Source organism: Mesoplodon mirus (genome assembly GCF_964341445.2).
Source record: "Mesoplodon mirus genome assembly, chromosome: 15".
NCBI lineage: Eukaryota > Metazoa > Chordata > Mammalia > Artiodactyla > Ziphiidae > Mesoplodon > Mesoplodon mirus.
In genome coordinates this window covers 5,030,718-5,042,955 of record NC_138991.1, presented here as the reverse complement: position 1 = coordinate 5,042,955, position 12,238 = coordinate 5,030,718, and the positions used below count along the sequence as shown (strand labels likewise).

Genomic DNA, 12,238 nt, shown 5'->3' with positions numbered 1-12,238 from the left:
AAAATAGACAATTAATGAGAACCTGCTGTATAGCACAGGGAACTCCACTTCGCCGTACAGTAGAAACTAAAACAACATTGTAAAACAACTATACCCCAATTAAAAAAAAAAATTTCTGTTGGCTCCCAAGTGTGACCCAAAAAAACTTCAAATGTTGAATGAAATTTTCTGCAAAGTGTAAGATGATGGCAACCAATTGCAAATCAACTCTTCTGAGGCTATGGACATATTTTATTGAATAGGTGATACAGGCTTGTTTGAATATAACAGCTAGAATGTTAAGATTGTCTAAAAGGAAGAGCCCCCAGGACCTACAGGACTGTTTTAATGACCCCGCCACACACCGAGCAAAATGTCACCATGGAGAGTATGGAACTCACCTAATTGCCGGCCAAGTGTTTAGCTGAATTGGGGGTGACAAAGACAGAGGGCTTCCCTCCAAACTTTTGGGGACAAATGTCAGGCAGCTGGCTCTGCTAACAATAAAGACAGCAGAGCAAAGCTCCCGGAAAACACATGACTCTGAGTCACACCACTTGTTAAGTTACAAGGGTGCCCAGGTCCCCCTGCCAACACACCTCATTAGCTAAATGAACTGACCCTGCTGGATAAGGTTATTTAATATCTGCCTATTGACTTTGGAGAACGTCTGCCACAAACAAGATCTCAGTTTTGACATTGTTGATGCTGAGCTGTATCTTTTTTTCCTGACTATTATTTGTCAAACAGATTGCTGAGCTGGGTCCAGCCACGTCCACTGAGTGTAAAGCCACGTCACCAGCACGGCTCTTACTTGCCACGACAGCGGGAAATGCGGCCAATTAGTGTAAAAGCGGAATCCAGTTCTTGGGATGTAAGTCAGAAAGAAGGGTGGCTGGGATACAGTGCCATTTTCCAGCACCTTCAAAAACAGCACTTCAACGGTCGAGAGACTGTTGCCACACAGACTAACTCCGGAAGCCGTGTCAGGATACAGGGCTTCAGAGAAACATGTGTGGCCACGGGTGGAAGGGGGGACAACGCTTCCCACCCGGCAACACTCGTGGCCATTCCCGCCCTGTGGCTTCAGAGCCGGGGAAAGTTCCAGTGAGTCTTAGGTTGCTTCTACCCGTTTCCCCAGTGAAATGAGTTAGTTTAACCATGGTCGGCGGTCCCAGCCGTGTGCCTCAAGTCTCCTACTCCTTTTGTTCCGTACGCTGATCTTAACATAATTCAAGCCAACGCTTAAAAATCAGGACTTAGGGCTTCCCTGGTGGCGCAGTGGTTGCGAGTCCGCCTGCCAATGCAGGGGACGCGGGTTCGTGCCCCGGTACGGGAAGATCCCACGTGCCACGGAGCGGTTGGGCCCGTGAGCCGTGGCCGCTGAGCCTGCGCCTCCGGAGCCTGTGCTCCGCAATGGGAGAGGTCACGACAGTGAGAGGCCCTGGTACTGCAAAAAAAAAAAAAAAATCAGGACTTAGATCAACAAGCCAGGTTTCCAGCTCTGGGAAGCTCTGCAAAGATCTAGCTGCCTTTGGCTCACCTTTCTGCTGCAGCTGAGTCACAGTGCCCCCTTCAGACAAGGGTGTGCGTGTCAGTCCGCCCCAGTCCTCACCCCTCCCTCTCGGCTCCCACACCCAGCTCACTCACCCACAGGGCAGCTTTTGTGGGTGTCGAGCCCAGAGTTCAGCATAGACGCTGCCCCACAGTAGGGATGCTGGAGCTACCCCAGTTCTAGCAGGAAAGGAGAAAGCTAGCGGGAGGCGGGTGCTTGGACCTTTGGGGGTGGGACAAAAGGAAAAAGGAAGCTGCCAGCTCAAATCCTTCCCCTTACGAGCTCCTCATCACCTTTTACACCGTCTCCTCCAAATCCAGTGCCAGCTTATCACCTTTCACCAAGAGTAACCAGGCGCCCCTGTGGAGAACCAAGCTCTTAGATGCCCCCCAGGTCAGCCTGGCTTCTCGCCCAGCCCCACCTCAGACTCAGGCAGCAGACCCCTCTGGAAAGGTTCAGGAAAACTTCTGGAACATTGCTAGCTTAGGGAGCATCTAGTGCCATGAAGTTTACAAACTGAAATTCACAGGTCACACTGCCCACGGCCTGGTGACGTTTGCCTGTGCTGGTCTTGTACCGTAACAACAGAGCTACTCTCATCACGGCTATGACCCCTATTACGCCAATGCGTTAGATGGTGTCCAGACGGGAGAGAAGGTAATTGGTTCCCATCACCCCAAGCAGCGTTACTGGATACAATGAACAAATAGCTCAAAAGTAAAGGCTGGCATGGGAGCCCATTAGGTCTGTGATGGACTTAGGAAATGAACACAAACTCACCCACTTCCATCAATACCCTCCTCAAGTCATTTACAAATAGGACAGATGGTTTCATATCTGATTCAGAGGAACTGCCACGTTTCCCAGCCTTCCTCCTCACCCAAAGCCACTGGCCGCCGTGGATCTGAACTCAGGAAAGTTACCCCAAGTCAGAGCTGACATGCAAACGTTCCCAGGTGGAGCTACGATTTGTTCTCCTTCTTGGATCCAAACCCGGCCTTGACTCTCTGAAAAGCCTTGTTCACGACAGGGTCCATCGGGTCCTTTGTCCCCAGCTTCACCATCCAGCAGAAGAGGAACATCCGCCGCCTACTCTGGCTGCAGCTCAGGCGGCAGGCAAGGGACATGGGCGTCTCCCCCTTGGCATCTCTGTCGTCGATGGAGGCCCCATATTTGAGCAGGAGGCTGACACAGTCCAGCTGGCTCATGGCTGCAGCCACGTGCAGGGGCGTCCTGCCCACGGGGGATCTGCCCTGACAGTTGGCACCTGGGAAATAAGAAAGTTAGCTGAGGGAGGGCCCCCTGCTGGCAGGAGCCAACCTTCTGGAAACCCGTTCAAGAAGAGAAGCATGGGAAGGGCCGAGGCTGGGAAAGGAATGCTTGGAAGAACGAATAACCAACCGAGTGCACGGAGGGGGGCACTGCCGCATCTCCCCCCTCCCACTCAGCATCCAGCACTGCCTTCCCCCCCCAACCCCATGCTTCTCTTACGGCAGCCAATGACCTTCCTACAATGCCTGTACCAATCTCCCGCTCAAATCCCATTGTTGGCATCTACCACCCTTGGGGCGATGACCTACGTCTTTACTGCTCTATCTCATCCACCCACCCTTATCACTCCAGCATTACCCCCCTCCGTGATCTTCTTTGCCCGCCCATGATCTTCCTCCCCCCACCCATGCTCCGCTTACACCAGCCTTCTGGCTTTATCCCGTCAATATACCTGCTCCCTTATCTTGCCCCAGGATCTTTGCATATGCCATTCCCTTTGCTAACAACACTCTCATCCTTTTTTCTTTTTTTTTTTTCTCCTGGGCTAACTCTATGTTCCTTGAGGTTTCATTCACTTCCTCGGGAAAACCTTCCTTAGCCCTCCTCCCCACAAATCTCCCTGCATTTGTTCAGCAGACATTCTGCGTCTCCAGAACACGCCATGCACGACTGACCATGGAATTAATTATTTGTAATAATTTGCTGACTTCCCTTCATAAACTCCACAAGGGCAGAAAACACGCTTGTTTTGATCACTGCTGTTTTCATCCCCGGCACGTAGCACGATGCCTGGAGAAGACAGGCGCCTGGGAAATGACAGATGATGGGCCGCCTGACTCATGGACAGACTTCACTTCAACTGAATTCCTCACTGCCTCCTGCAGATGGATGGGCTAATGACAGGTGTCCAATACGGACTTGTTGAATTGAATCAAATAGCGGGTAACAAATATCATGACACAGAAAACAAGGCAATTCAATTACATGCAGCTGACATTTCGGTAGCCAGTGTTTATGAGCTATGGCTGGTCGGTGAGGAAGTTTTAAATAGGTTCACACAACACAGCCTCAGCCCTGGTGCCTCTTCACAGCCACTGTCTGAAAAGGACAGAAAACTTTGCAAAGCTGCCTGTAAGTTTTTAACTGGTGCTTTCAAATACATCACAGCTCCATCAGAGGGAAAATGACTTTTTATGAGCTTAACGGACGGCTGGGTTGTGAAAAGCCCATATTTCATCTTACAACAGGAGAAGTGAAGAAAGCAGTGGAGGAAGGAGAGGAGGAGAGTCAGAAAAACCTCTGCCCATCCAGACGTGCAGCCCCAGCATCCTGCCTGAGCATCTGAGATGCTTTCCCAGCTTGGTTGGTGGAAGTGGGGGAAACAACACAGCGAGCCTGAGCTCAAGGCTGAAGGCTGGGAAGGAGGGGTCTAACTTGGAGGCTAGTTGATATGGGAAACCCTCAGATGAGGCCCCCTCCTGAGCCCCAAACCATTGACCAAATACATTCTTCCTTTGTCCCGAGGAAGCCAGTGGCCTGGGACGTCTGCAACTGTCTACTGTTGGGTGAATGGTCTACACCTCAATCAGTGGGCCCCTTTTCCCAAAAATACTCTACATCCAGGGAAGATAAAACGTACTCCCACAGAACCTCATGCAAAGCCTTTTAACTCGGAGACAAGGCAGGCTAAGGCTTCTATGTCTATGGACAGAGAGAGAGTGAGAGTAATTGCCCTTTGGTGGAAGAGAGATGAAAAGAGGGTGTGGGGCAAATTCAAAGAGCTTCGAGAAAGGAGACTGGCTAGCCTGCCAACCACCAAGGCGGGGATGCTGGTTTGGGGTTAGACCCCTCGGACCACTGCAGAAACGGGACTTGGGGTGGGAAGAAATAACAAACAGGATAGGAATATCCCCAGCGGAGTGTCTGGTCAGACGCAGTAAACCAGGAAGCCCTGTGACTTGGTGTCCTGAAAGGTCCATTTTCCTGAGCCCCGGCCAGGAGAGGGGACACAGCCTCCAATAAGCATGTCCAAAGACCCCCTCAGACAGGGACTGAGTGGCCCGATGGGGACCTCGATTGGTGGCTGACAAACTTGGGTCCAGGAAACCATTACCGAAGGGACCAGGAGGCAAGCCACTGTCCCCCTTGCCCTCAAAAGAACCGCCCTCTTGAACGTCCTCAGCTGCTATCAGAATTACCGTGTTCTAGAAGGTACTGAACAGCCTCTGAGTGACCCCTGTGTGAGGCAACGTATAGCGCCATGAACGCTCTTTGAGAAATCCACTTCTTCCACTGCTTGTCATCAAAATGCTGTGAATTTGTTGTTCGGTAGGAAGAATCTTCGGCGACACCGAGGCAAGACAGCTGGGCGAGATAAACAGAGTTACGCACGTGAGTCTGGGTGATTTCAGAAGTGCAGATACACCTGGCTGGTGGGTGACGGGACACTCTGGAGGGAAAGTTTGCTTGGATGCCACATGCAGGCTGGTGATGGGATCAGAGAGCGGAGAAGCTGGAAACGAGCCAGGGGAAGACATGTAACTCTCTCTACACGTCCAGGAAATACGAATTTACCATCAGGCAGGCTTGGGAGGCAGGAAATTCTTCCTGTCCATGTTTTGAAGAGAGAAAATAGCTTTTCTGGGTGTCCAGAGGAAGGGGGTTATGGCTCTGAAGGAAGACCCCAGCCGACATGGCACGGCCTCCCCAGAGGGGCACAGGCTTCTCTGGAGATGTGATGGATACTGGCCTTCCGGTCTATTTTTGGGCCCATTGTCTCCGTTATCTTTTGGGACACTCTGAATTCTGCTCCCAGGTGAATAACAGCCCCGAGATATAATCATCACGTGGAGAATTAAGGCTCTGAGCACAGGACGATGACTACGGGCTCCGACAGAGAGGAACCTGGTCGCAGATGTGCAGCATCCGGTGTGGGGTGAAGCGGGATGTGAGGGGCCCCCAGCGGGGTTACAGCAATTCTGGTTCAAGAGAGGAGGGACTCACCCACCACCCATGTCCAGAGCAAGAGCCAGAAAGTCCAGGGACGGACACAGAGCCAGAGGGGAAGCAAGGGAAGGCAGGGGAAGAGGAGAAAAGCAGGAAGGAACCAGACGGTTATGCAAACAGCTGGATGGGCCCTGCCCTTCCTTCTAAGGCTCAGGCTCCAGGGCAGCAGGTCCTGGCTGCGGTCCTGGCCCCGCCACCCCCGAGCCCATTCCCCCTTCCCAGACCTAATCCCAACGCCCCTCCCGCACCCAGCCTTCCCTGATCCCCATCCCAGCCAGAAGTAAACTCTCTCCTCCACAAGCTCATAGCTTCTCACCCGAATTTATTTTCCAGAAAGAACGTGCACTTGTCCCCTCGTGTCTGAATGATCCATCTTCACTGTTGGGTAGACACCCTTCCTCCTCTTGCCTTCCAACTCCCACCCCAGAGCCCAGCTGAGCACCCAGCTCAAGGCCTGGCCAAGAGTTAACGGCACCCACTGTGTTTCCAAGTCTTTCCCCCTTGGGTGAGGGCAGACCCCCCAGGGGATTTTTTGCAGCATTGAACACTCTGGGCCACACGTTTCCAAGTGATCTGGCATCCTCCACTGTTAACTTAGGTTTTCAACTTTACAGGATAGACACATGAATAGAATACGCGTTGCCCTGGCTCCTTTTGGGGCACGGTGAGTGGGTTACAAGTCACAGCTACGTGGACGCAGTGAAATCGCAAAAGCCAAACAGCAAATGGAAATACTCGACTTGATCATGATGACATGAGTCCTTGTTATCTTTTTCCTCTACGCTGAAACTTTTACCCAAATATTCATATTAAAGACTAAGCGAATCCCCCCCCACACACACACGCCCACAATTTACAGCTGGTTCATGAAGTATAATATCCATTTAAAGAAGCATGAAAACACCTTACTGGAATCCTCTTCCACAGCCGCCAAAACCAGTTCCGTCCATCCATCATAATGCCAGATACATAATGAAATAATTCCACCAGGAACAACATCGTGGAACTTCAGCGGAGCGTCATCCATCAAAATTCCTACAGGGAATGATTTTTTCTCTAAAAAGAAAAATCGGGCATTAAAGATAAACTGTTACATTGGTTTAGTTAAGAGATTACCTGACCTTGGGTATCACAAGGATAATTTGAGAACCTTGAGCACTACTCTCATTTGATGACCCCGCATCCGCCTGTTTGTGGTTATTGATGCTTTTTAGAAAATTAATTTGGCTTAGCTCAAAGAGGAGCCAAACCAAAAAAAAAAAAAAAAAAAGGCAACGATTTATAAGATTCTGTAATTGTAACTTGACCTATGGCAAAAAAATACATGAGTGAATAAAAGTCATTTCAGGAGGCAAACCCTAAGTAGAGTTACTTGAACTTGAAGTGACTGTATATTACAGATGTGGTGCAATGCGGTTATACAAGTGATAGATGTTAAACTAAAATACTAACTAATTCTGGTTAATCTTGTCATTAGTTAGCTTAAAGAGGTAATAATGACAAAAATTTGTTGGATCTTTCAAATTGTAGTCTGTGGCAGACTACAACCTTGGCGCTCCTGACATTTGGGGCCAGATGACCCTCTGCTGTGGGGTCTGTCCTGGGCATTGCAGGGCATTTAGCAGCATCCCAGGCTTCTACCCACGAGATGGCAGTCGCCCACTCACCTAATTGTGACCACTGAAATGTCTCTAGATGTTGCCAAATGGCCCCTGGGGGACAAAATTGCCCCAGTGGAGACCCTATGGTAACATAAGCATCTCAGTGACGTGGGATGGAAGACCTCCTTTCTCTGGGAGGTTCTCCCCAAACAGCCCCTTCCTCATACGAAAGAATGGGGGCTGGGGGGTGGGTCCACTCACACTTCCTAAATTCAGACCCTTTGGGGAAGACCATCAGAATTAGTAGAAGAGGATTGTGGAAAATTGCAAGAAAAACGCAGTTGTTTTTAGTTTACTTTTTAAAATACACACACTTCTTCCTACGTGGCCACCTGTAACCTGGCTGAAGGCTAACAGAGTCATTTGTTATCTCCAATAAGCAGTGCCCAGAATGGAGCCTCTCAACTCTGCCCAGGTTGGATTATCATTTATTCCGAGTAGAATTCATGAGCTTTTTGGTTTCATGATTGAGTGATTACTAAGTGCCTGTGCCCAGCCCCCACATGCTTTAAACCTCACAACGGGCCAAGCTCGTCCTCTCCATTTGCTGCAGGAGCGGACGCAGGCTCGCATGGCCAGCGAACGGCAACGCTGGGACTCCAGACCTGCCTTTCCTCGGGCACCATGTGATGCTCACTCTAGATTTTGCTGGCACCCTTTAGTCGCCAGCAACTCCAGATGGTGGATGTAAACGCGGAATAGTGATTAGCAAATCTGTTAATTAGGGTCTTATTTGTGGTTCGAACACAGAGAATAATCAGTAATTAGTCTAAGTAAGACAACTCGAAGACTTCCTAACAACTTTGAAAAAAATGGAGCAAGGCTGTGTGTTTCCCTGAAAAAGACAAGAGCACAATTCACACATGCTAAACAGCTCTTAGAGAAATCAGAGCACATTCTCCTTTTACAGGCAGGCAGCAACTGCCTTCAGCTTAGACAAATACTAATTATCATCAGCTAAATAAATTATTAGAGTTGACAACAGACGTGGAAAGGTGACCCGCCTCCAGGAAGATGTTCACCCCCCTTTAGACTCGTGTCTCTCAGGGTTTTCACACACATTATCCCATTTGATCCTCGCTGGCAACCTTTGAGGTGGGTGAAGAGGCATCAGGCTGGTTATTTATCCGCAGAAGCCCAAATTTCTTCTACTGACGGGGTGTACCTTCTCTCCTTGTTTGCGTCAACAGTAAGGATGGCAACCAAGCTTGAGAGAGGTCAAGCTCCTAACAGTTGCTAAGTGCTTGCTGAGTGATAGGACTGTGACATCAGTGTTAAGGCACTCCATCCCTTTCATTCCCTCTTAGCTTTCTTGAATTTATTGCTCAGCATAGCTCATCGGCAAAAATAAATTAACGGAAGGGGTGGCAGACATCTGTAGTTTAGGACACGTAATTTTCGAATTACTTGTTTTGGAACTCTTACTAAGTTCTTCCATAGCTCACTTCACTTTTAACACATTAAGCACAGGTACATCTCTTTCCCGATAAAGCCTCAAAAATGCTCCAAAGCATCTTCCAAATACCCCTATAGCAAAGCAAATACATCATGAAAAATGCTTAACCGATTTCCAAGAGGGCAAAGGAAAGGCTTTTGGCCTTCAATATACCTTCTGAGTCTCCCGAGTCACTTCTGCCTAAAGGGGGACACGGCACTGAGAATCCTAGAGCTAACGGGGCTCTGCTTTACAGGTTAGGAAACTGAGCCCCGGAAGCACAGGGCCTGGGAACACGATTCTCGTGGAGACTGACTGCTATCAGACCTCTGTCTCCATGGCTTCCCAGCCCCTGCAGTATAACTGCAGTCTCTCTGCAATATCGGCTGTTCACTTTCTCTGTGCAGACCAGAGAGTTTTTTATATCTTCGTTTTCTTGAAGTGTTTTTGCATTGATTTCAACCGGGTGGGGAGATGTTGGAGCCTGGGGGCTTTGATCCTGTTCTCATACCCTAAATACTGTAGGGATCAGATCGGGACAGCCAGGTCCTCAGGCTGAGGGAAGGAGACCAATGGAGGGAGAGATGGGGCTCTAGGGCCCTTGCCCACCATGGGGTGCCTCCCCCATGGGATTTGTCTGGACAGGGGGCCTTGAGGTCCTGATTCAATCACAGTGAGCTTCGGGCACTGGGTTTCGATTCCAGTTGGGCTAGCTTTGAGCTCCTGACATCACAAGGGCACAGCTTGAGATTCGAGGTTCTGATACGGACTGGGTCAGTGCCAGTATTCGGGGTTCAAACGTGGACAGGGTTTGAGATTTGGGGTCCCAATGAGGGCAGAGTTTGCTCTGGATTGGGGTTCTGATGAAGGCAAGGTTTGCTTTCTGTCTGGGAGTCCTGGTATGGGAAGGGTCTGTTCTGGGATGCAGAGTCCTTCTGTGGGCAGGACTTGTTTTGGGGTTTGGGGGTCTGATGTAGGCCTGGGTAGTGTGACAACTGGGGGTAAGGAATCAAACAGGTCTGCCCCGGGATTCGGGGGTCTTGATAGTGACAGATTCGGCTCTGAGATTAGGAGTCCTAATATAGGTGGGTTTGGTCTAGCATTGGGGGTTCTGGTGTGGATCAGGTTGATGAGGGATTGGGGTTTTCAAATACAAGCAGAGTTTGCTTTGAGTTTGGGGGCCCTCATGTAGGCAAGGCTCATTTTGAACTTTGGCTTCCTTACACAGATATGGCTGGCTTAAACCTTGGAGTGCCAGTGTGGACGTGGTTTCTGTAGAGGTTGGAGGTTCAGGTATGGGTAGACTGGACTTGAGTCTGGGGTCCTAGTGTGGGCAGAGTTTGTCTCACGTCTTGGAGCCCTTCTGATGACACTTGGCTTTGGGTTCTGCTGTCATCATGGTGAGCTTGGGAACTAGCTTTCAGGTGTGGGCAGAGTTAACTTTGAATTTGGGGGTCCAGATGTGGGAGGAGTTCACTTTGGGCCCTGGCATCCTTACGTAGACAGAGATGGCTGATGGATTGGGGTTCAGATGCACAAATGGTTAAGCAGAGAGTGGGGCTCAGAATTGCGTGTACCTGCTCTGGGATCTAGGGTCATGATCTGGGTAGTAGGCTTCACGCCCTGGGACTTAGGTTTCTGTCGCGAGCCGGGGTCACCTGAGGATTGTGTCTGAGGTTCAAACGTGCATATGGTTCGTGCAGAGATATGGGGTTCCGAAGAGGGCAGAGTTTGCTTAAGGCTTTAGTGTCCTTGAGTCTACACGGTTGCTGGGAGGACTTGGGGTTCGGATGGTCACATGGTCAGCCTGGGGATTGGGGGTTCAGTCTTGGGCAGGTTTGTTCTGGACTTGGGGTCCTTGCACGGACGTGGCTGGCTGGAGGGCTGGGGGTTCTGGTGTCCCACAGCCCAGCACAGGGACTTGACGTTTAATTCCATCTGGGGTCCTGACACGAGCAGCTTTGCCCGAGGTTGTGAGGTCCCGCTGAGGACAGGTGTTTCAGACTGGAGGTCTTGTGTGGCACTGCTGGCTTTGGGACTTGGGTCCCTGATGAAGACGTGGGAGTTTGAGGGTCTGGTGTTGGAGGATCCTGCGGTGGCACCGTCTGTTTCGGGATTTGGGGTCCTGACATGGACAGGGCTGGGCTTAGGTTGGCAGGCCAAACTAGACAGCTAGCTTTGGGCCTGGAGTCCCAGCACAGGCAGGATTTGTTTGCATATTAGGGTCTTGCTGTGGACAGGGTCTGCCTGGAGATTTGGGGTCTAACGTGAAGCTCGGCTTTTCTGGAGCTGGGAAGTCCCTATGTGTCCAGGGTTAGCTTTTCCACCCGGGGTTTCACGGGGGTGGGGTTTGTTTTGACATCTGGGGGTTCTCCTCAGGGAGGGCTTCCCTTCCCCCACTGCGGGTTCAGAGGGGACTGGGTGCCCCGGGTCGAGGGAGTACGCGGGGCCAGGAAAGGGGTCGGGCAGGAGCCACCTTGGTCCAGGTACTGGAGCCGCTGGAGGTGGAAGGGGATGCCGGCTATTAGGTCCAGCTCCTCTTTGAGCTCCCGCACCGTCATGTCGCTGCGGCAGCCTGTCCCTCGGAACCATCTCCCAGGAATCCTCCAGCAGCACCCGCATGACGAAGACGTCTGAGGCCAAGTCGAGCGCCAGGATCACAGCCTTCGGGTCCCCGACGCGGCTCGGCCTCGGGCGCGGGCGCGGGGCTGCGCGGGGAGGGGCCGCGGAACGGCCGAGCCCGCCCCCCGCCCGTCCGGCCGGCCCGCAGTGGCGTCTGGGCGAAGGGCGCCCCCCCCCGGCGGCCTGGCCGCCTCCGCCGCCGCCGCCCGGTGCCGGGCGCCCGGCCCGCCGCGCGTCATCGCCGCCCCCGCCGCGGTGGCCCCTCCGGGACGGCCGAGTCCCCAGCGCCCTCAGTGGGCCGACGGGCCCGCCGTTAACCAAGGCGGGGCTCCACGTGGACGCGGGTGACGCGTCTGCGATACGGGGAAAGGGCCCGGGCGCTTCTAAAACACTGGGAGGATGTATTGAGATCCATCCAGCGGCCTCGCTGAGGCCGCGCGCCCCGCAGACCCAGCTGGGCCGCAGCCCCGACTCCTCCTCGCCGCTTCCGAGCTGCTCTCACCGTCAGCTCCTTGAAACTGGCAGACGAGGCGGCTCGTGGCCGTTGTTAGGCAACTGTGACCTCCTCTCCATGTCTGTTTAAAATACAATCATTGCACAATTCGGGGCCAACTACCTATAGGAATTATGCGTGAATAATGCTGTAAATCATCTTTGCATGCGTCGTCTACAGAGGGTGGTAAAGTGCAGACTTTAGCCATGCTTAAA

The 12,238-nt window shown here is 51.8% G+C and overlaps 1 protein-coding gene across 1 annotated transcript; it reads right to left on the bottom strand.

Moving 5' to 3' along the window:
- Positions 1-224: 224 nt before the first annotated feature.
- ANKRD60 (ankyrin repeat domain 60) lies at positions 225-11,769 on the bottom strand (the record flags this gene model as incomplete). The annotated part of the gene is given in 6 exon segments (XM_082645794.1): positions 225-2,801; positions 5,005-5,170; positions 6,717-6,847; positions 11,385-11,505; positions 11,507-11,580; positions 11,583-11,769. Coding segments are annotated over 6 exon segments (984 nt in total). The 3' UTR covers positions 225-2,496.
- Positions 11,770-12,238: the final 469 nt, after the last annotated feature.